The sequence below is a fragment of the Ruditapes philippinarum genome, unplaced genomic scaffold (assembly GCF_026571515.1).
Source record: "Ruditapes philippinarum isolate M1 unplaced genomic scaffold, ASM2657151v2 ctg587_1_1_1_1, whole genome shotgun sequence".
In the NCBI taxonomy this organism is placed as follows: domain Eukaryota; kingdom Metazoa; phylum Mollusca; class Bivalvia; order Venerida; family Veneridae; genus Ruditapes; species Ruditapes philippinarum.
The window spans coordinates 136,261-160,626 of NW_026860903.1; the positions used below are offsets into that span (position 1 = coordinate 136,261).

The 24,366-nt window shown below is 31.6% G+C and overlaps 2 protein-coding genes across 2 annotated transcripts; one reads left to right on the forward strand and one right to left on the reverse strand.

Moving 5' to 3' along the window:
- Positions 1-130: 130 nt before the first annotated feature.
- Positions 131-9,803, reverse strand: LOC132713827 (ATP synthase mitochondrial F1 complex assembly factor 2-like). The gene is made up of 8 exons (XM_060696502.1): positions 9,648-9,803; positions 7,308-7,352; positions 6,542-6,687; positions 5,845-5,942; positions 4,685-4,765; positions 3,704-3,819; positions 2,320-2,435; positions 131-302 (listed from the first exon to the last, which is right to left on the reverse strand). The coding sequence occupies exons 1-8, from the start codon at positions 9,769-9,771 to the stop codon at positions 165-167; spliced, it is 864 nt and encodes a 287-aa protein (XP_060552485.1). The 5' UTR covers positions 9,772-9,803; the 3' UTR covers positions 131-164.
- Positions 9,804-9,838: 35 nt separating this feature from the next.
- On the forward strand, positions 9,839-21,052 carry LOC132713828 (glucose-induced degradation protein 4 homolog). The gene is made up of 5 exons (XM_060696503.1): positions 9,839-10,052; positions 14,736-14,903; positions 15,209-15,307; positions 19,549-19,679; positions 20,549-21,052. Exons 1-5 carry the CDS (start codon positions 9,912-9,914, stop codon positions 20,610-20,612), a joined length of 603 nt encoding a protein of 200 aa, XP_060552486.1. The 5' UTR covers positions 9,839-9,911; the 3' UTR covers positions 20,613-21,052.
- Positions 21,053-24,366: the final 3,314 nt, after the last annotated feature.

The following is a 24,366-nucleotide window of genomic DNA, read 5'->3' on the forward strand; positions in this document are numbered from 1 at the left end:
AAAATTGTAAATAATGACCCCCTTTTAAAAATATACTAAAATGACCACCAATCATGTATAGACATATACATCGAAACAAAACAGACAGGTGTTATTTCTCCTATAATAAGAAGTGAAGAAAAACAATAAATACATATGAGAATTTATTCCTAACAAGTTACAGATTAATTTAACATGGCTTTTTCTCGAATTGATGTATTTTCACTTGACCAGTGTACAAACAATGCAGATGCTGATAATCTACTTCTTAATTCTAATACATCCATATCATGGTACCATTCTACATTGCCCCAATACGCAATCTGAAATAAATATAATCATAAATTATTGTACTTTAGTAGTGTTACAGTATATTCATAAGGTCTTAAAATAATAGTTACTCTAAACAAACAAAAACATGTTGCTGCCAAATTTGATAGTTAATCACATTTTCATCAAAATAATCATGTGACTAAGTAGTGTTCTTGTGACTTACTAGAGATGACCCATTTTAAAACCTTACATTTTCTTTAAGGACAATATAAAGACAAGAGTCGGTTGAACCAGGTGATGTTCCCTTAACAGGTTTTGCACACAGACAAACTACTTCTTGTGGATATTTCTTGTAGTTTCATAGTTTCAGAGTTATGTCACGCACAAAATTCAATGTGTAAAAATGAACAAAGGACAATAACTCCAAAATTAGGCAAGCCAGATTTACGGTTCTTTTGCACTGCACCTCTACTCAATGAGATCTATCTACTTACAAAGTTTCTTGTTAATACCTCTTGTAGTTTCAGAGTTATGTCCCGGACAAGGAAAGGGGAAGGACAGACGTTCTAACAAGACATTACTTATGTGGCTCCTCTATCGTTCTCTCTAATATTCTAATTATCCACATAAAGGAAAATAGCCACATAAAAACCTTACAGAATCAAAGAGAAGGTACAGTTTTCTACTGTTCCTCTACCCACATAAGTATCCAAATGTTAGCTTGGACAGACATCCGGAAGGACGGACAAAGCTGCCACTATATGCTCTCTCTTTTGGGAGCATAAAAAAGTTTCATAATAACTATATCTAATCAAAGTGGAACCAATAGAGAGGTTTAACCATTAAGCTGCTGCAGCTCTTAAGCTGCGGTCTCACTTACTCCAGGCAGAGCCCAGGACCATCCCGGTAAGTTACCGGGATGATCCGGGGTGAAATTATTGTTTCGGGCACACTTACCCCGGCAGCACTATGGTAGTTCCAACTAACCACCAAGGATGCGCTCCGCATCATCCAGGCAGAGCCCAGGTGAAAGTAACGGTTCATGCCGGTGCTTCCACGGTCGTTCCCGGATGACGCTGGAAGAGCCCCGGTTGACCCAGGCAGAGCCCCGGTCGATCCAGGCAGAGCCCCGGCAGAGCCCAGGACGATCCAGGCAGAGCCCCAGTAAAACCCTGGTGGAACGAAAACGCCCGAAAATGATAACATTGATACATAATTTTTATTTAATATAATATCTATTGTTTCAGAATAGTAATTCATGATGATTTTCTAAAAAATCCTTGTGCCAGACTGGATAGAAGGGAAATGGGAAGGGTATAAATACAAACAAGTGCAATCATCGCAAATTGTCGTTATTCTTTTGAAATGAACCGGGCTTTGCCGGGGCTCTACCGGGATCAACCGTAGCTCTACCTTTATCCTCCGGGGCTCTGCCTGTAGTTATCGGGGCTCTGCCGGCATCTACCGGGGCTCTACTGTAGCTCTACTGGCTATATCATACCCCGGATCATCCCGGGTTTGTGCCGGCAGAGCTACGGTGCTTCCCCGGTATAACCCCGGTCATTCCAGGCAGAGCTAGGGATGAAGCCGGCAAAGCTATACCTTCCCGGATCTTCCAGGACCACCCAGGTGATATTAAATATTTTATTCCATCCGGGGTCGAATGCTGGATGTTCCTATGTTCCTAGATCATCCCGGACGTTGCCGGCAGAGTTACGGATGTACTCCGGTTGTTCACGGTCGTACCCCGGTCGTTCCCGAATCACCCCGGACGTCTACCGGGGCTCTGCCGGGATGTTAGTGAGACTGTAGCTTTAAATTTGTTTTTTCCCAGCTGCATTTTTGGAACTGTACATTATCAATTTAGGTAAGATAACATGGTACAGACTGGACTGACTCTTTACTGGTGAAAAAAGCTAATCATTTACTGTTCCAGAAGATTATCAGACACTTTAGTGATGACAATTATCTCACATTGTCTGGAATCTTATTGTGATCAAAATTGCTAACATCAGTATTTGTGATTACATGATAGTTCAGTCCTCATTAACAAGTATATACACGTACCTGGAAATCTTGTTCAAGTCTAGACAACTCCACACATCTTTCTACAGAGATATGTTTGTCCATCAGTGCAAGTACTAGTACGAGAGATTTAATGGCTTCTGCTGCGTAACTATAGCCTGTAACACAACAGATAAAATATGTGAGATAACAATATGGTAAACTAACATTTTACTTGTTTATATGTTTACAATTACTAGTAATGTTAAAACAAGAATCAATACGATACAAAAAGCATATACAATTTGTATCAACTTGTATTACATTGCTAATTTTAAGCTTTTCATAAATTGATAATAGAAAGAAAAAATCCTATTGAATATAAAATAATAAAGAAATTTATTTTTTAAGTTAAAAAACCATACAGTTTATTCCTTATTCCTTATTGGTGATTTATTCCTTATTCTTGATATAATCTTTGCCAAATAAATAAATAAAACATAGTAATAAATGCTGTCACCGTATACTATTCAACCATTTATAAATAATCTGCAATAACTATGAATACTCCTTGGAAACATTAAGTTCTTTGATGAACAAAATAATAGCTTCTCAAACCTACTCATTTGTGAATGTATTTCAACACATACTGATAAATGTATAAAAGCTGTATGAACTAAAGACATAAAAATCTATTTTTAACACTGGTGACCTTGACCAAACATCTACTGACTTGCCCCCTCACCCAAACTTAAATGTCCGCTTAAGATACCTACATGTACATGTACTTACAAAATATGAAAAACATCAAGCAATAAATAAAGACTGAATAAGGAAACATATAAAAATGTTTTGTTTTTTTCAAATAAATACAAGAGACATCTGTTTATAAACAAAGAGTGTAACAGGCATAATAAAGTATAATTAAGGGTAATAATTCAAAAGTAATGACTTCTGGTTCTTTAAGACTGCACTTTTCCTCACATGTGACAAAATGACGGAAGTACAGAATGGGTAACACTATATTAAATGGCATGGGCATAAAAATTTACTATACTCAATAAATTTCTGCAATAAAAGTATTTTACTGAAAGATGAGCATAGAATATCTTTTTAGTTAGGTAATTAAAACATTAAGCAAGGTAGAATTGGAGTCTGATTTCAATGGACTTTTACAATGTGTGAGGTTTTGATCAAATTCCTTTGATAATATTCAAGTTATTTGCTCGACAAGAGTGTATAACAGATGGACAGAGAGACACTCCAACATTACAGATTTATGTCCTTTTTTTTCTTTTTATCCCACACAAACCAGAAAATACAATCACTGTTACATGTACTCATAATTTTAATTTAGTATACTAGAAATGATCTCACTTGATTGTAAACAATATCATACTAATAAAACCTATAATTTGATTCATTTTTAACAGAAGATGTAGCTTACCAAATAGTGCCCAGTCACTCTGCGACTGCATATGTCGTGTTAAGGTTGTCACGGTTTCAGTGGGAAGATTTGGGCTTGTCATAATACTCTCAGCAATAGGTACTTCTATCTCATACCTATAACAATAACATATACAAGTCAAAGTTTAAAGTAAGGTATCTTTAAATTAAATGTTACTGCTTTTCTAAATCTCTAAGCCTGCAAGCTGCAACAGATTCTACCCATGCAATCAATGAAGACCAAAACAAGAGCCAGTTGAACCGGGTGATGCTCCCCGAATAGGTGTTGGACACAGGAAGTTAAACCTCTTGTAGTGTCAAAGTTATGTTCAGAGTCACAGACAAAGTTCAAAGAGTAAAAACAACCCAAATGTTGCGCGCGACACATCGTCTCAATATGGTGATCATTTCTGTAAAATAGTTGTAAATTCCAACTTCAAATAACCAAGTTATGGGCTGGACATGATGTTGCTGCAAGGTCATGCTGTGACCTTGACCTTCAAGGTAGCGACCCAAATGTTGCGCACAACACGTCGCCTCAATATGGTGATCATTTCTGTGAAATAGTTGTGAAATCCGACTTCAAATAACGAAGTTATGGGCCGGACACGAATTTGGGACGTACGTACGTGCGGACGGACAACCCGGGGACTAATTTTTCGGGGAGCATAATGAATGGGAAGGATGGGCAACACTGTTTGCTATTTAGTCAGTACATATTTTGAACTTTTCCTGAAATTGATGAATGGTTTTGTCCTGGTTGAAAGGTGGACAAGAAACAAGTATATTTACTATATTAAGCATGCTGAAGAAAACTTGCTAACTGCTATTAAGAGTTCTTTTTTGTTTTTAATCATGTTTGAAAAACGATTCTTAAGAAACTGCTTTCATTATTAATATAAAGAAATGCACAATACCTAAAATCTATTTGAAATCACCAGGATTAAGACCCGTGTATAACATAGTACATAGTATTACAAACCTATCTTCTATCCAATGTATGATAGGATCCCATTCTTTCTGTTGTAATGTATAAAATGCATCAGGTTCTAACACTCTGTAACTGTCACATGTAAATAATAAAACACATATTATACTTTACATCAAATTACATTCAATGTTTGCACCTGAAACAGTATATATATATATTTTCTTAATTATAACTATAGTCTATAAAACAGCTTAAAAATACCTTTCTCCAACTGGTTTAGACATACCTTCTGTTGTTTTCAGTTTTTTTTTTCTTGAAGATTTTCAGAGCAAACTAGTATTAAATGTTTTTTCCCCATTATATTAGATTTTCTGGAAATCTGCCAAGGGATATGACTTTATGACTTGATGAAACAAGTTTTGATGTATTACTATTGAAACATTGGCAAAATGAATAAATAATCAATCAAAGACAACAAGAGTTGTCGGTAGGACAGCATGCTTGTGATTATTTTAAGTGCTTGATAGTGAAACAAGAGCCTGGATTATGAAGAATTTTCTATATCGAAAAAGGGCATAATTCTGTCAAAATTCATATTAGAGTTATGAATCTTGGATCATGACCTACTATTATGCTCTCAAAAAAGTGTATAAAGTTTCAACCCATTTCCCTGGGTAGTTTCAGAGAAACCAAATTTCATGCAAAAACTGAACCAAATTCAAATTGTGATGCAGGAACCAGGGTTAGTATAAATAGCTCTCTCTATTCTTCTAATTGACAAGCTTAAAAACATGTATTATTGTTGGCATATTTATGATTACTATTATATTTAGGAATATTATGAACTTAGCACTTGCTTATAATTGTAATCGTAAGCACTACAAAAGGGTTCAATATTTTCAAAATTTACTGAAGGTCTATAGTTCAAATTAGAAAATTTGTCTCAATAAATGATCGTATCAATGGTATTTGAAAGCTGGTGACCACTAAATAATATTTGAGGTATCTTCATGAATTGCAGACACAAAGTACACAAAATAAATTATCCTAGTAAAGTTTGACAATGAAATACAAATTTCATGTAGCAGTATCTTAACTTTACAGCCAGCATAACCCCATTTAAACTATAATAATGGTTCCTTTAATAGACTTTGTTTTTCAGTGACTAAGTAAATTAAAATGGAGGAATAATAGTACTAAAAGTAACATACCTTACAGTATCTGTTTCCAAGAAGTGTATGATACCCTTGATGAGATCATCACGAGATTTGTGCATTGGATTATCTAAAGCTGTGTTACATAGTGAAGTCTGAAAATCATCATTATTATTGTAAATATATATACATTGTACATGTGTACAAATATACTGTATGTAGTTTTTTTTGTTTCATTATTTTTTCTGACATGTTTTGTTACATGTAGCATGTTTTTTCAGCAATAGCATGTTTTTCAGCAATGAAAAACACACCATTTTGAAAGCAGATATGCACCCCTGATATAACAATACATGTATTGTAGTCATTATTACAAGAGTTCCCACAGTCTTTACCAACTTACAACAAATTTGTTTCTAGATCTAGATAGTGATTTGCAATTATGATCCTGAAGACATATGTCATGTTTCAAGTGAATACCTTCTGTAATTTTTTTAATTAATAGTGCACTGTGCACACAAAATTTTAACCAGGAATTTTCAATGTTCCCAAAGTGACATAGTTCAGTCAAAATGCATGATAGAGTAATGGGTGCATTTATGATCTCAATGCCATGTGTAAAATTACAAGCAAATATCTTTAGCAGTCAATGAAATAATAAGTTGCACTTAAAAATTTTACCAAAGTGGAACACCCCTCCCCCCATTGAGTTTGAATGACAAGGTAACAGAGATAAAAGTAAATCAAATGTTACCAAATGCATGCTATGTCTCTGTATAACTTTTTTTTGTCCATTCCATTCTGTAGCAACAGCGAAAGCAAGTTCTTCATTCGGTACTCGAAACAAATTACCGCCAGGAGTGCGAAGCTTTCTTTGATCTAAGTTAATTTCATACCATCCTATATGGAAGAATATATTCAAATAAACATGTGTTTCAAAAATACTAAATACATGTACTTTAATAATTTTCATTGCGAATAAAAATTCAAAATAATCAATAAATGAAATCCTCTTAGTCTTATCAATGAAATTTGATAAACCTGGTCTGAATGTTTAAAATCTTAATTTATCATTTACTATAGAATTGCTAGTACAAAAGCATCAATACATAAGCACTGACACAAATGTGAATTTACACTCTAAGTGCCAATTAAATTATTATATCCATTGGAGGCCATGGCCAATAGGTTAATGTTGTTGACTTCAAACCACTTGCCCCTCAAGGCTGTGGGCTCAAATCCTGACAGGAACTTTAAATTCTTTCATGTGAGGAGGCTATCCAGCTAGCTTACAATAAGTTGATAGTTCTACTCAGGTGCCAGTTCGTGCCTCTAAAATAATGCAAAGAAGGTCACCTAAGTCTTCCTTCACCAGTAAAGCTGGAAAGTCCCCATATCACCTATACTGTGTTGGTACAACTTAAAACCTAACCCCCTAAATATATAATTAGCAATTGCCAGTGAGAAACAAAGTTCATACATAAATTAAAGATACAGACTTTGTATGAAAATAACCATACCTTCATATTTTGATATTGTTGCATTCTTGTAGAACCTTTTTAATTCTGTAAAAAAAAATATAATCATTTAATTTGGAAAATAAAAAACACAGTTTTAAGAAGATACTAAAATAAAATTAAATCCAATACAAATATAGATTAATGTTTAAACTAGATAATTTTGTGAAAACAAATGCTTTTGTCCAAAGTCTGACAATAAATAACAAAGTATCATGTAGTAAAATTTTGTGAATTTTAAATTTCAATTCTAAAGTTAGGATCAATATTATATTTCAGTATGTGAAAGGCTCTTCCCCAGAGATATGTTGCTTCCCCCTAACATCTTCTTTCAATAATTGCTTCAATCATAATGTTGTGATTCATGCATAATACAGCAGGTTTAACAATCATACATAATTTATTCATGATATAATGTCTGTAATTCATGCATAATGCAAGAGGTCTGTCGTTCATTCATAAAGATGTAATGATGTAAGAGGTCTGTAGTTCATCATGTTCATGCATAATGCAAAAGGTCTGTAGTTCATGCATAATGCAAAAGGCATACATGCCATAATTTTTAGACTCATTTCCGGGACACTTTTCATTTGGAGGTGGGGCATTGATCAGCAAATGTATTTTTTTTTAAATTTCAATAGTGGCATATAGCTAAAGAGACTTCAGCGAACAGGTTTGACCTGTTTTACTGTTGCACAACGTCAAAATAAAAGCAACATATAAAGTTATGGAAGCCAGAACTAAGTGGCATACAACCTATATTAATTACCGGTATTTACAACTTGCAAATTTAATGAAACCATAAACAAAAGACAAAATGTCAATCTTTTTTAAGTATTTAAATTTTAGGCATCGTAAATTCAATCAGTCACAGAATAGAATAAAGCTATGTTAAGTAAGGACAATTAGCCATGTAGTGTACCTGAAACATTCGCTGAATCTTGAAGATTTTATCACCTCATATTTAGCGGTAATTTTCACAGTGTCTGACCACTAATAACTGCCTGCAGGCGGATTAAATTTATACTGGCCAGTCGTTAATTACGGTGTATAACACCTTCACTCAGGAAGCCACAGGGGTATTATAAACAATTAATCTTTTAATTGATCATAATTATTGCCGCTAATTGTTTGTTGGAAGGGGCACATAGATATACCAATCAAAGGATTAGTGTCACCATTGCAATGCTGTAAGGGGATAATCGTTTGTTATCTAGACAAGTTTATAAAAACTTGACAATAAAATTTTTACAAATGTAAAATTTCTTGCTTCAAAGTAGATTATTTTAGAATATTTTTTTACCAGGACATGAATCATCTCCAAGACACCTCCGGGACAGACACCTTATTTCCGGGACTTTCCCAGACATCCGGGACGTTATGGCATGTATAAAAAGGTCTGTAACTCATGCATAAATAATGCAAAAAGTCTGTAGACTTCATGCATAATGTAAAAGGTCTGTAGACTTCATGCATAATGCAAAAGGTCTGTAACTCATGCATAATTCAAAAAGTCGGTAGTTCATGCATAATGCAAAAGGTCTGTAGTTCATGCATAATGCAAAAGGTTTGTAGACTTCATGCATAATGCAAAAGGTCTGTTACTGGTCTGTTGTAGTTACAGGTATGTCATTTACCATTTCTAATATAATACATACACAGCAGAGTATTCAGATAATAGATGAACCGCATGCAACTTTCCGGCTAATTACAATAATCGCCAAGGTGTTACAATTGAAAATAGAAACAATGCATATTAAATACCTATGACAATGAAAAATGTAAAATAGAAAATGAAGGAAATTTTTTTTTTAACTGACTTCCCTGTTCATAGGTTTCGTCTACTCTCACATTATTTGTCCAAAAATATACTGCTGTGCATATTTGATTAAACTAAACGAACAGATGGGAGTATCTGCATGAGGGTCTGTTTAAGTATTACCGGATATCTAAAATCATTTTTAGATACCATAAAGCAGATTTCTAGAGTGTCAACAAATATCAATAGAGTGCCATGGTATATCAAGTATAATTTAAGGTAAATGCCATGGCCATGATGGGGGGATAAAATATTACCCGGGATGACAATTATAACCCAAATTGCATAAGACAGATTTAATTGTATAAGATTGTTTCTAAGTTCTTACAATCATCCTAGTGACACCAAGAACGTTTCCACGAATGATGTCATTACCACACATAATTGCTATATTAAGGCTTTTCAATTCCAAGGTAGATCTAATTCACATAATTTTGATGGAGTTTTCAATGTCATGCAGATCCGTTTCAGCTTTTCATGGCAATATTTTTGTTATAAAACAAAAAAAGCGAAAATCCACATACCTCTTGTATTTAAATGTCTTCTGTTATACCAAAAATTGTTTTTATCTTGTAATTTTCGAGCTAAAATCGTTTTAACCGACCTTTTACAGAACGTTAAAAAACATTGCCTACTGGGCGCAGCCATTTTGAAAGTGTAATATGTCTCCAGTCTTTTGATTGGTTCAGATAATCAAACCTTATTTTTAAACCAATCATATAACGTGATACAATTCCACATCAACAGACAGTTTGACAGCAAACATTTTGCATTTTATTTTTGTGAAAATGCCGGTTAGGGTTGATCCACCTCCACCGCTAAATGCTGAACAGCCAGGGGTTGCAACATCTTTATTGTACAATGGTTCTAGGTTCCAAGGTCACCAGAAAAGTAAAGGGAATTGCTATGATGTGGAAGTTATTTTGAAGGTATATCATACCCCACCCACTTATTTCATATAAAGATAACAAAATGCATTTTTATTTGAATTTGTTTGCATTTTATAATAGTTATTGACTAATTTTTGTTAATAGACTGTCACAGATTTGCAGCCTGTTCGGGACTAAGACCAGGAACCCTTGGATGCTTCTCTGCATAAGCAAGTTTTGAAAGCATACTCGTCGGAGAGATAACTCCGACGCATAGATAACCCAGACACTTGATAAATATAATTGTTATAGCTTTGTTTTTCAACAAACAAGCACATGATCACCTAATAGTATAGGAACAGGACAGAATGTGATGATTTGTTAAATTTTTTAATGTTTTTCAAATAAACTAAACTTTTTGTTGGCAAAAACTGCTTCAAAACGTTCTTTTTACTAAATTACAATAAGTTAGTTAGAAATGTATTGATCTAAGGCCACTGACTTGGGAAAGATTTTTGAAAAATTGTTTAAATATTTACAAAAAATAGATAAACCATATAAGATGTAAAAATAAATTATTGATGCTGATTTTCCAGTCATTTTTTACTTAAAAATTTAAGTGTCGACTTTATCTACTGTTGTGGGGTAAAAAGACCATGTTTTGTATACCTCATTCAAGACCTTAAAGAAGTACCAGATTCCATTTTCATACATAATTTTTGTAATGTAATGTAAAGTCTTTGAACTGAACTTTGTTTAGGTTGTTCAATATTTAAAATATACTGGAAGATGATTTATATATTGCAAAATATATGTGATTTAGTGTCGGAGTTATCTCTCCAACCAGTATATCCCGGTGTAACCTAAATTCCGCGATATAAGAACAAATGTCAATGGCATTTGCAATAAATTACAGTAATCTATAATTATACTTGATATTATTTTACTACAACTATTTAAAAGTTATTTAAAGTTGATTTCTAACAATGTAATCGTTCAGCGGTTGCCAAATATAAACAAATATGGCTGATGTAAAATATTACTATGATCTGAAAATGTCACCTAAATTCGGCAATTTTGATTGGTTGCAGTGAATTTTTAATTTTGGTGGGATTGTGACGTAGTATGTTGACCTAGATCGGCAGTAAAAGACGGCGACTGTCAAAAAATTTTACGCAACAATATCGATCAAATAGAGGAAACTATAGATAAACCTGAAATTGTATCATGTAAAACACATAGTTTTCTCCATGTCATATACAATTTTTAATGTTTACCAGCCGCATCTCCATCTTTAGCGCAGAAAATCACTCGAGTTGTAAAAATAGACCGAAGAAAGTGGCTAGTGACGTACAGGCCTGTACTGCTAGCCAAAAGTTCTAGCCCTATATGAGTCACCCATGTCTAGTCTTTACGCACAGATGAGACTAGCCATACAATTAGCCTAACAAATTGTGCGCTTTAGGGCTTTTTATTATATAGACGATGGCCGCCCTTCGTCTCAGACAAAGACAGACATCTATGAAATATCAGATTATAAAATTGGTCGGTCTTGCTGTCGAAATATTGAGACTAGCCGTACAGTTTTTTCAATACCAATTAAATGCAATGATTAAGTTGGTATAAACTTGTACGTTTTAAATTACATTTTCACAAAGAATGATAATAAATTAAAATATATATTTTCTAAAATTAGACAGATGATAATCAGCTATTTACATGTAGATCTAAATTAGACAAGATATTGAATAGAACTATCAGAAATAAATTCACCTTTAATTAAATAGTCTCGTAAGCCGATGTAAGTTTTGTGTTACAATGTATTTACAAGTTATAATTATTAAAATATTTTGAACATTATATTTAAACTACCTCAGTCTGTAAATTTTCCCACATACTTTAATGTCAAGGTAATTGACCCAATAGCCTGCTTATGTGATCATGAAAAACAGCTGCACTGCATTATTAAAAGAAATTTTCAATGCCCCTAATAGTGATCAAGATAATATTTTATTACAAGTTTATTGCATAGATCTATATTGTCATAGTTTATTTCTTGGTATTCTAGCATTAACTTAAAGCTACATTAAATATAATATGTAAACATATTTTTAACAGTATTGTAAATCTCATTAAAAATTGTTCATAAGGTACATGTATGATTATAAAAGGAAAAGCCCACTGTAACACTAAAGTTTGTATACAAATTTTAACATGCAAATGAAGACTTGTATAATTAGCTTGTGTATGTGCTACGTCACAGTGGTAAAATCAATTGTAACCATGTGGATCACAGCAAATATGAGATATTCTTGTGCAAACAAACTTTTACCGTTTTAGTTTCACGGTGCATAAGCCCTGTCGTTTAAAAAGTAATCTGACATCTCATAAAAAGACTGAATTTGTATGAAAACATCCGTTATATAATGCGGAAATATACCGTTAAATTCGGACTGCTATTCAAAAATGTTTGTTGATTTTCTATTGATATGGGAATGACCAAAAAGGCTGAGTTTCTCATGCAAATAGGAATTGTACTTCCGATTTCGCCACAATGAGGTTGTAGATTTAGGACTTATAAAACTCATTTTGGTTGCCTGATCTCATTTTAGCTGTCTGGACACCAAAATAAGAATGGGAGTCGATATGAAACATATTTAATTAACAAAATGTAGCTTTTTCTTTTTTTAAGAAATTTATTTAATGTAGCTTTAAATTACCAAAATCTGTGATTTTCAGAGGCAAAAAACTTCTGATTATATGACGCCAAAAATTAATATATTGACTGTAATTGATAAAGTTTTCATAATATTCAATAAAATCTTCTTTTAGAAACACAAGTTTTCATATTCATTATTGTTTTAGGTTATTTATTTTTAAAATGCTGTGCGGTGTATATAGGCTAGTCAGACATGACACACATACAGCTTGAACTTTTGGCTAGCAGTATGGGCCCGTACGGCTTGATACTGCCATACCTGAAATCTGCATATTTGTGCCCCCACTTTAGTGGCGGACATTTACCCTTGTCCGTCCTTCCGTCCGTCCATCCTTCCGAGCAAACATTTTGGGTTTAGGGGCTATATAACAGTAAAGAGAACAAAAGAGAACAATAGGTTCATTCCGTGATCAAAGGGTTTATGGGCTAGTAGCCCTTAAGAAAACAAAGAAAATAACAAAGAAAATAGCCCCTAAACCCAAAATGTTGGAACACCCGTCCGTCCGTTCTTTTTTGTGTTGCACGTAACTCAAAAAGTATTTGACCTAGAGTAATGAAACTCTACAGGAATGTTGATCAGCATGTGAAGTTGTGCACCTGGATATTTTTAGTATTTTTAGAGTTATTGCCCTTGACTTAATAAAATTTTGCCATTTTCAACTTGTGTCGCATGTAACTCAAAAAGTATTTGACCTAAAGTCATGAAACTTTACAGGAATGTTGATCAGCATGTGTAGTTGTGCACCTGGGTATTTTCGTTTGGATAATTTTAGTATTTTTAGAGTAATTGCCCTTGACTTAGTAAAATTTTGCTTTTTTGAACTTGAGTCGCATGTTATTCAAAAAATATTTGACCTAGAGTCATGAAACTTTACAGGAATGTTGATCAGCATGTGTAGTTGTGCACCTGGGTATTTTCATCTGGATATTTTGTAGTATTTTTAGAGTTATTGCCCTTGACTTAGAAAATTTTTGCAATTTTCAACTTGTGTTCCATGTAACTCAAAAAGGATTTGACATAGAGTCATTAAACCTTACGGGAAGGTTGCTAAGCATATTTAGTTTTGCACCTGGGGATTCGCTTACAAGTGGATTTATCCAGTATTTGTAGTTATTTCCCTTGAAAAAGTAAAAACCGTTTCATTATGTTGTTATTTGTTCTTTGAGTACTTGAGTTAGAATCAACCAACTTTACAGGAATAATGATCAACATCACTAAATTACAGGAATAATGATTCACATCACTGTGAAGCTATGCACCTGGGAATTAGCATGTGGATTTTTTTCAGTTTTGTTAGAGTTATTGCCCTTGACTTACAGTAGTATAAATTTGCAGTTTTCAACTTGTTCATGCATAGCTCAAAAAGTATTTCACTTGTAGGTCTGAAAGTTTACAAGAATGTTGGTCAGCATGTGTACTTATGCACCTTGGGGTTTGCTTGTGGATTTATTCAGTATTTGTAGTTCTTGCCCTTTACTTAGTAAAAGATTTTTAGTTTTCAAAAAATATTTGACCCAGAGTCATAAGATTGACAGAACAGTGGCGCGGTGGGGCACCCGTGTCCTATGGACACATTTCTAGTTTTGTACTAATCTCATAGTTCCAAAATTAAGCTGAAAGTCTGAAATTTGTCTCAAGAGTCAAATAGTAAAAATCTTTTGCATGCTCCTAGTTTGTGGTACTGAATGCTTTGAAACTAGAAGGAAAACAAATAATCTTTACCATCAACAAACAAGAACTGGTGATTTGGAAAATGAGGATTGTTTTAGATGGATATATAAATTTTAACACATTTTGCAGAAATTAATAAAATGCTGTTCTGTTTTACTAGAAAATATACAGATTTGAAATATTTGGTACAAAAAACTGATTGTTTAAGTGTGTGTCTAAAATAGGTCAATTTTGACCTACAATGTATGTAAACACTAGTCACATGGAAAAATGCCATTACTTTGAAATAAGTGTAGTTATGTTGACTATACTGAGGTCAGTTTAATTAAATCTGTTGCATATTTATTTTCAGAATGTTGATATGAATACATCATATTTGTGTGGTTATCTAAAGATAATTGGTCTTACAGAGGAATATCCAACACTAACAACTTTTTTTGATGGTGAAATAATTAGTGAAAAACATCCTTTTTTAACCCGTAAATGGGACGCTGATGAAGAGGTGGATAGAAAGCATTGGGTAATACAGACTTGCTGTACTTGATAATCACTTTGATAACCTTTTCTAGGTGGTATCATGAAATATATTATTGTACTCAACAAGCAGTTAAATTGAAATTTTGTTCAAATCAAAACTCCAAAAGAGGATAAAATGTGTTGTAACTTTGTTATATACATCTTAAGGAAAAAATATCTGTCATAATCATTTCTGATATTTGAGGACCTTATATACGAAAACATATATATCCTTAGAATATTCATATACATTTACAGTCATGTTTAATTTTCATTTTATAAATCAGCTTGAATGTGTTTTTATTTCAGGGCAAGTTCCTGTCATTTTACCAGTTTAAAAATTTTAATTCAGATAAATTTGATTATGAGGATTTAAAGACTACAGATTTTGTATTTATGAGGTGGAAGGTATGTATACTACAAATCTTTTTTTTACGTCAGCAAGTATGTTAACTAGGAAGTTTATTTACTGTCATCGTTGTCTGTTTGTTAAATAGTTTGTAAAACAAGTAAAAGTGTTGTAGAAATGTTCTTCATATAACTGAATTGCATTAACCTGTTTGTTTATTTCTTGATAGGTTAATGCCACAGTAATTAATGATAGTATATATATACTTTAACTTATATATTTCAAATCATAACTTTTGAATAATTCACTGATGGCCAAAACATACATTTCTATATGTTTATATATCACATTTCTATATGTTTATATAAGGTGCGGAAAAAACTCAACTGCTATAAAGCAGTTAAGTTTGTTTTTTGTGCCCCCACGTTAGTGGCGGGCATTTAGATTTACCCTTGTCCGTCCGTCCGTCCGTCCTTCCGTCCGTCCTTCCGTCCGTCCGTTCACTTTTGTGTCGCACGTAACTCAAAAAGTATTTGACCTAGAGTCATGAAACTTTACAGGAATGTTGATCAGCATGTGTAGTTGTGCACCTGGGTATTTTCGTCTGGATATTTTCAGTATTTTCAGAGTTATTGCCCTTGACTTAGTAAAATTTTGCAATTTTCAACTTGTGTCGCATGTAACTCAATAAATATTTGACCTAGAGTCATGAAACTTTACAGGAATGTTGATCAGCATGTGTATGTGTGCACCTGGGTATTTTCGTTTGGATATTTTAAGTATTTTCAGAGTTATTGCCCTTGACTTAGTAAAATTTTGCAATTTTCAACTTGTGTCGCATGTAACTCAAAAAGTATTTGACCTAGAGTCATTAAACTTTACAGGAATGTTGATCAGCATGTGTAGTTGTGCACCTGGATATTTTCGTTTGGAAATTTTCATTATTTTCAGAGTTATTGCCCTTGACTTAGTAAAATTTTGCAATTTTCAACATGTGTCGCAGGTAACTCAAAAAGTATTTGACCTAGAGTCATGTTACTTTACAGGAATATTGATTAGCATGTGCAGTTGTGCACCAGGTATTTTCGTCTGGATTTATTTAGTATTTTTAGAGTTATTGCCCTTCAAAATTTTTGCAATTTTCAACTTGTGTCGCAAGTTTCTCAAAAAGGATTTGACATAGTCATTTAACCTATAGGCAGGTTGCTCAGCATATTTTAGATTTGCACCTGGGGTTTTGCTTGTGGATTTATCCAGTATTTGTAGAGTAATTTCCCTTGACTTAGTAAAAAGATTGACAGAACAGTGGCGCGGTGGGGGCACCCGTGTCCAATGGACACATTTCTAGTTTCCAATATGAATCAATGAAAAAACTGCACTGCTATATATCAATACAGTTTTCAAATGCTCATTTAAGTGTACTGAGTATAATGGGTTAGTAAGAACAAAGAAAACGTTTGAAACCATGTGATAAATGTTTATATATCACATTTCTATAATAATGTTTATGTATCACATTTCTATATGTTTATGTATCACATTTCTATAAGTTTATGTATCACATTTCTATATGTTTATGTATCACATTTCTACATGTTTATGTATCACATTTCTATATGTTTAAATATCACATTTCTGTATGTTTATGTATCACATTTCTATATGTTTATGTATCACATTTCTACATGTTTATTTATATCACATTTCTTTATGTTTATATATCACATTTCTGTATGTTTATTTATATCATATTTCTATATGTTTATGTATCATATTTCTATATGTTTATATATCACATTTCTATATGTTTATATATCACATTTCTATATGTTTATATATCACATTTCTATATGTTTATGTATCACATTTCTGTATGTTTATTTATATCACATTTCTATATGTTTATGTATCACATTTCTATATGTTTATGTATCACATTTCTATATGTTTATGTATCACATTTCTATATGTTTATGTATCACATTTCTGTATGTTTATTTATATCACATTTCTATATGTTTATGTATCACATTTCTATATGTTTATGTATGACATTTCTATATGTTTATGTATCACATTTCTATATATTTATATATCACATTTCTATATGTTTATGTATCACATTTCTATATGTTTATGTATCACATTTCTATATGTTTATGTATCACATTTCTATATGTTTATGTATCACATTTCTATATGTTTATCTATCACATTTCTATATGTTTATATATAACATTTCTATATGTTTATGTATCACATTTCTGTATGTTTATTTATATCACATTTCTATATGTTTATGTATCACATTTCTATATGTTTATGTATCACATTTCTATATGTTTATGTATCACATTTCTATATGTTTATCTATCACATTTCTATATGTTTATATATCACATTTCTATATGTTTATGTATCACATTTCTATATGTTTATGTATCACATTTCTATATGTTTATGTATCACATTTCTATATGTTTATGTATCACATTTCTATATGTTTATATTTCACATTTCTATATGTTTATGTATCACATTTCTATATGTTTATGTATCACATTTTTATATGTTTATGTATACATTTCTATATATTTATGTATCACATTTCTATATGTTTATGTATCACATTTCTATATGTTTAAATATCACATTTTATATGTTTATATGTCACATTTCTATATGTTTATATATCACATTTCTATATGTTTATGTATCACATTTCTATATATTTATGTATACATTTCTATATGTTTATGTATCACATTTCTATATGTTTATGTATACATTTCTATATATTTATGTATCACATTTCTATATGTTTATGTATCACATTTCTATATATTTATGTATCACATTTTATATGTTTATATGTCACATTTCTATATGTTTATATATCACATTTCTATATGTTTATGTATCACATTTCTATATATTTATGTATACATTTCTATATGTTTATGTATCACATTTCTATATGTTTATGTATACATTTCTATATATTTATGTATCACATTTCTTTATGTTTATATATCACATTTCTATATGTTTATGTATCACATTTTATATGTTTATATGTCACATTTCTATATGTTTATATATCACATTTCTATATGTTTATGTATCACATTTCTATATATTTATGTATACATTTCTATATGTTTATGTATCACATTTCTATATGTTTATGTATCACTTTTCTATATGTTTATATATCACATTTCTATATGTTAATGTATCACATTTCTATATTTTTAATTGTTAATGTATCACATTTCTATATGTTTAATTGTTTATATATCACATTTCTAAATGTTTATCTACCACATATCTGTATGTTTATATATCACATTTCTATATGTTTATATATCACATTTCTATATGTTTATATGTATCACATTTCTATATGTTTATATATCACATTTCTATATGTTTATTTATATCACATTTCTATATGTTTAAATATCACATTTCTATATGTTTAATTGTTTATGTATTACATTTCTGTATTTTTATAAATCACATTTCTATATGTTTTATTGTTTATGTATCACTTTTCTATATGTTTAATTGTTTATGTATCACTTTTCTATATGTTTATATATCACATTTCTATATGTTCATTTATATCACATTTCTATATGTTTAAATATCACATTTCTATATGTTTAATTGTTTATGTATTACATTTCTGTATGTTTATAAATCACATTTCTATATGTTTAATTGTTTATGTATCACTTTTCTATATGTTTAATTGTTTATGTATCACTTTTCTATATGTTTATATATCACATTTTTATATGTTAATGTATCACATTTCTATAAGTTTAATTGTTTATGTATCACTTTTCTATATGTTTATGTATCACATTTCTATATGTTGATGTATCACATTTGTATATGTTCATGTATCATATTTCTATATGTTTATATATCACATTTCTATGTGTATATATCACATTTCTATATGTTTATATATCACATTTCTGTATTTTTATATATCACATTTCTATATGTTTGTATATCACATAACTATCCTGTAGACAGTCACATATTTTAATAAAATGGCTATTTTGCATATAGATATTCACATAATTGTTTTTAACATTATGCTTGTTTTAGACAGAATGTTAAGATTTTAATTTAGTTTCAGTATTGAACACTACAATTAATAGATCATCTATATAAAGTGTATAATATTGAAACAAAAATATCAAAGTCATCAAAATGTCCATTGAATTACATACATGTATATTTGCTACTTTACAAGCTAACGATATGTTATATATGTTTTCAGGAACATTTTCTGGTGCCAGATCACACTATAAAGGACATAAATGGTGCATCATTTGCAGGTTTTTACTATATTTGTTTCCAAAAATCTACAGCAACTATAGAAGGTTTCTATTATCATAGGAGTTCTGAATGGTAATATATACATATATCTGTTTTATGTATAGACATATTTCATTGTTTTAAATTTTTGTAGTACTATATGTTTTTCCTTTAGACATTATCTATGTTTTGTGATACTTTATCAGGTATATATGACTAAAAGTGAAAACTGATAAAAGATTTTATACATTGTGTTATTGTAAGAGTAAATTTATCTTGAACTACCTGATTTACTCCCTGAAATATTGTGTGACATAAAGTATCGTAGTTTTAGTGAAATTGTCTGTTTCTGGAAATTGAAATTTTATATAAAAACCGTAATTGTATATTTTATATTGTTTATTTGTTGAGTATTGTTGAAATAATAGGTTACTCTTATGTATTTGATTATTGTTAGTACAAATGTTAAACTTAATAAATCTTCGTGCAGTAACTCTTCAATACAAAATATCTTAATGATACAGAATCACCTCCCTTTGTCACCAACAAAATGCTGAATTACCTCCTTTTGTCACCAACAAAAATGCTAAATTACCTCCCTTTGTCAAATTGGCTAATCCATGTTTAAATTCACTTTCATGTATAGATGTGAAAACTGAAATAAAAAGATCAACCAAATAAATAATTGATATAAGGATGTCTGAACAAGAAATTTTCTTTAGAAATACATGTACATGTTGTTTAGTTTATACTAATTTATTTTAATTTGATTGTGTTTGAAGCTATAAGGTTATTGAAACAATCTCAAATCCATTCCTGGAACCAACCAGTACCAAGCAATTGGTGAAAAGTTTGAACAGACTAGTAATCTAAGAACTGCTGGTGGTGTGGGTTCAAACCACATTAGGGGCAAAGAAATACATATAGATGTGTATGTTTACAATGTTATTTATACATTTCAGGTATCAATCTTTAAACCTTACCCATGTTCCAGAAAGAAGTATATCTGTATATCAGTTTAGATGATACTTTCCTAAATGTGCAGCCTGTGATAATGTTTTGTGTTGAACTTTTAATTTATATGTGCTATGTTCACTGGTTTGAACCTGATGGAATAATGCGTTAAGTGATTCGTTAAGTGATTCGGTACCTGATAGAATAATATGTTAAGTGATTCGGTACCTGATAGAATAATATGTTAAGTGATTCGGTGCCTGATAGAATAATATGTTAAGTGATTCGGTGCCTGATAGAATAATATGTTAAGTGATTCGGTGCCTGATAGAATAATATGTTAAGTGATTTGGTGCCTGATAGAATAATATGTTAAGTGATTTGGTGCCTGATAGAATAATATGTTAAGTGATTTGGTGCCTGACAGAATAATATGTTATGTGATTCAGTACCTGATGGAATAATATGTTAAATGATACAGTACTGTTAAAGAAAAATTAAATTTAGAATCTGTGACTAGACCTGTTTTATGTCTAGATTAAAGTTTTTTGAAGATTGTAATGAATTCTTTTTTATGTATATTCTAATATTATTCTTATTTATAATTTTGAAACTTATTCATGAAATCCTCATGCACAACTTTGATAAGTTATTAATTAACACTTGTAATATTTCAAAATGCACTACTTTACAAGGTTGCTTATTTGTTAGTATTATATTATATATTATATGCAAAATTTCAACATTTTTGTGTCGCGGACGGATTAGTGGCCACATACAGGGATCACTTCTCTGTTATCTGCCTGTCTGTCCATTTAAAAAATTGTTCGGACTACTACTTAAAAACTACTGGTGCATTTTCATCCAATATTTATAGGAATGATCAATACCTAGTACAGTTGTGCATGTCTTTGGCATTTTCTGGTTCATTGATTTTTGTCAGAGTTGTGGCCCTTTAATGATTTTTATTTTTAAAGTTTGTTAAGACTACTTCTCTTATACCACTAATGTAAATTCAATAGAACTTTACAGGACTGATCGTTACCTCAAGTACTTGCATATATTTAATAGGTTTTCAGGTTGAATGACTTCTGCTGAGTTTTGGCCCTTGAATAAAATCGTGTTTTGGCCTGTTTATGAATTTTGTGTCTCCTGCAATACAATAGCTGCAGCATGCTGCTACTTTACAAGAGGTTGATCACTCCCCAATACTGCTAAATTGGCTATCATCAGGCAACATGTGATCACTGATTGCTCTTATATTTAAAGGTAACCTGTTAATACAATGATTTTACTAGCTAGCTATTGAATATATTTTAGAGAGGTTACACTGGCTTGCCATTAAATTTTTAGACATTAATTTCATTGGCTAAATATTGAATGACTATTTTTACAGGGGTTCCTCTAGCGAGCGGCTAAATGTTTTATACAGAGGTAAAATTTGTTAAAGAAGTTGTATCAGATGGCCAATTAAAGTGTAACCAGTGTGTCATCTTCCTAACTGCATTAGAGTTGCACACTTCCACTTTATTGCTTGAAAATTCATAATTTTTATATGGTTTCTTTTCTACCAAACATGTGCTGAAGTATGTTTTATTACATTATCAAACATAATAATGAAAATGTATTTCTTTTAGTGTCTTATTTAGTCTTTAAATTTATGATATTTATTATCCCAGACATGTTCAACATTTTATAGTTTATGCCTATGTGTACAGCAAAAATGAGTAAATTACAGGAAAATTGAACATTTGTTCTTTTCACTTGCTTCATAGATTATAAAATCTTGTTTTATGTAAGTCAGAAAAATGCATGTTAATGTAGGTGTGTGCATGCCAATATATTGGATATGTATTTCTAAATATGTATTGTCTGTTATGAAAATTATAGACAAGTTATGCTTCTGTATTTTCTGTTATAAAAAATATGTTAAAATAATGCTTTTCAAATGGATGTGATTTTTTAATTACAATGTATAATATTCAGGGCTTTATGTAATCATTTATAATTTATTTTTTCGCAAATTTTGTTATTTATAATTGGAAACATGTAGATTTTTGTCATCATCGATTTTCATTCCATCATTAGACATTTAACAAAGCTTCATTAACGTGTCATCATTAATTTCCTTTATAAGGAGTTTACATTATTGTGTGTTTTGTTATTGACTCAATAAATGAAGAAAAAATCACTTTCAGAATTAGTTTGTATTAAATATCCAATTTGTTCTTTGGAAATTGAAGCTTTTTAGCTCACCTGAGCATATGCTCAGGGTGAGCTATTAGGATCACTTTTCGTCCGTCGTCCGTAGTACGTCGTCCGTTGTCTGTTCACACTTTTCAAACGACATCTCCTCTGAAACCATAAGGCAGATCATAATGAAACTTCACAGGGATGTTCCTTGTGTGAAGCCTTAACAAAGTTGTTCAAAGAATTCCATTCCATGCAGAACTCTGGTTGCCATGGCAACCAAAAGAAAAAACTTTAAACATCTTCTTCTAAAAAGCCCAAAGAGCTAGAGCTTAGATATTTGGCATGAAACATCTTTTAGTAAGTGTCTACCAAGATTGTTCAAATAAAAGCCCAGGGGTCAAAATTGGCCCCGCCCCAGGGGGTCATTGATTTTCCCTATATGCATATAGTAAAAACTTAAAAAAATCTTCTTTTAAAGAACCCAAAGAGCTAGAGCTAAGATATTAAGCATGAAACATCTTCTAATGAGTGTCTACCAAGATTGTTCAAATAAAAGCCCTGGGGTCAAAATTGGCCCCGCCCCAGGGGGTCATTGATTTTCCCTATATGCATATAGTAAAAACTTAAAAAATCTTCTTCTAAAAATCCCAAAGAGCTAGAGCTTAGATATTTGGCATGAAACATGTTCTAATCAGTGTCTACCAAGTTTGTTCAAATAAAAGCCCTGGGGTCAAAATTGGCCCCGCCCCAGGGGGTCATTGATTTTCCCTATATGCATATAGTAAAAACTTAAAAAAATTTCTCTTAAAGAACCCAAAGAGCTAGAGCTAAGATATTTAGCATGAAACATCTTCTAATGAGTGTCTACCAAGTTTGTTCAAATAAAAGCCCTGGGGTCAAAATTGGCCCAGCCCCAGGGGTCATTGATTTTCATTATATACATGTAGTAAAAACTTAAAAATCTTCTTTTAAAGAACCCAAAGAGCTAGAGCTAAGATATTAAGCATGACACATCTTCTAATGGGTGTCTACCAAATTTGTTCAAATAAAAGCCCTGGGGTTTAAATTGGCCCCGCCCCAGGGGTCATTGATTTTCCCTATATACATAGAGTAAAAACTTAAAAATCTTCTTTTAAAGAACCCAAAGAGCTAGAGCTAAGATATTTAGCATGAAACATGTTCTAATTGATGTTTACCAAGTTTGTTCAAATAAAAGCCCTTGGGTCAAAATTGGCCCCGCCCTAGGGGGTCATTGATTTTCCCTATATTGCATATAGTAATTAAAAACTTAAAAATCTTCTTTTAAAGAACATAAAGAGCTAGAGCTAAGATATTTAGCATGAAACATGTTCTAATGGGTGTCTACCAAGTTTGTTCAAATAAAAGCCCTTGGGTTAAAATTGGCCCTGCCAGGGGGAGGGGGGAGGGGGGCAAAAGTCATTGTTTTTCATTATTTGTGTATAGTAAAAACTTAACATCATGAAACATCTTCTAATGGGTGTCTTCCAAGTTTGTTTGGTTTAAACTAGCCCCGCCCTGGTGGCCTATGTACAGGTGAGCGACCCCAGGGCCATCATGGCCCTCTTGTTTATTATTGTACTTAGAGTAAACTTTGTGTCCCAACTTCAAATTA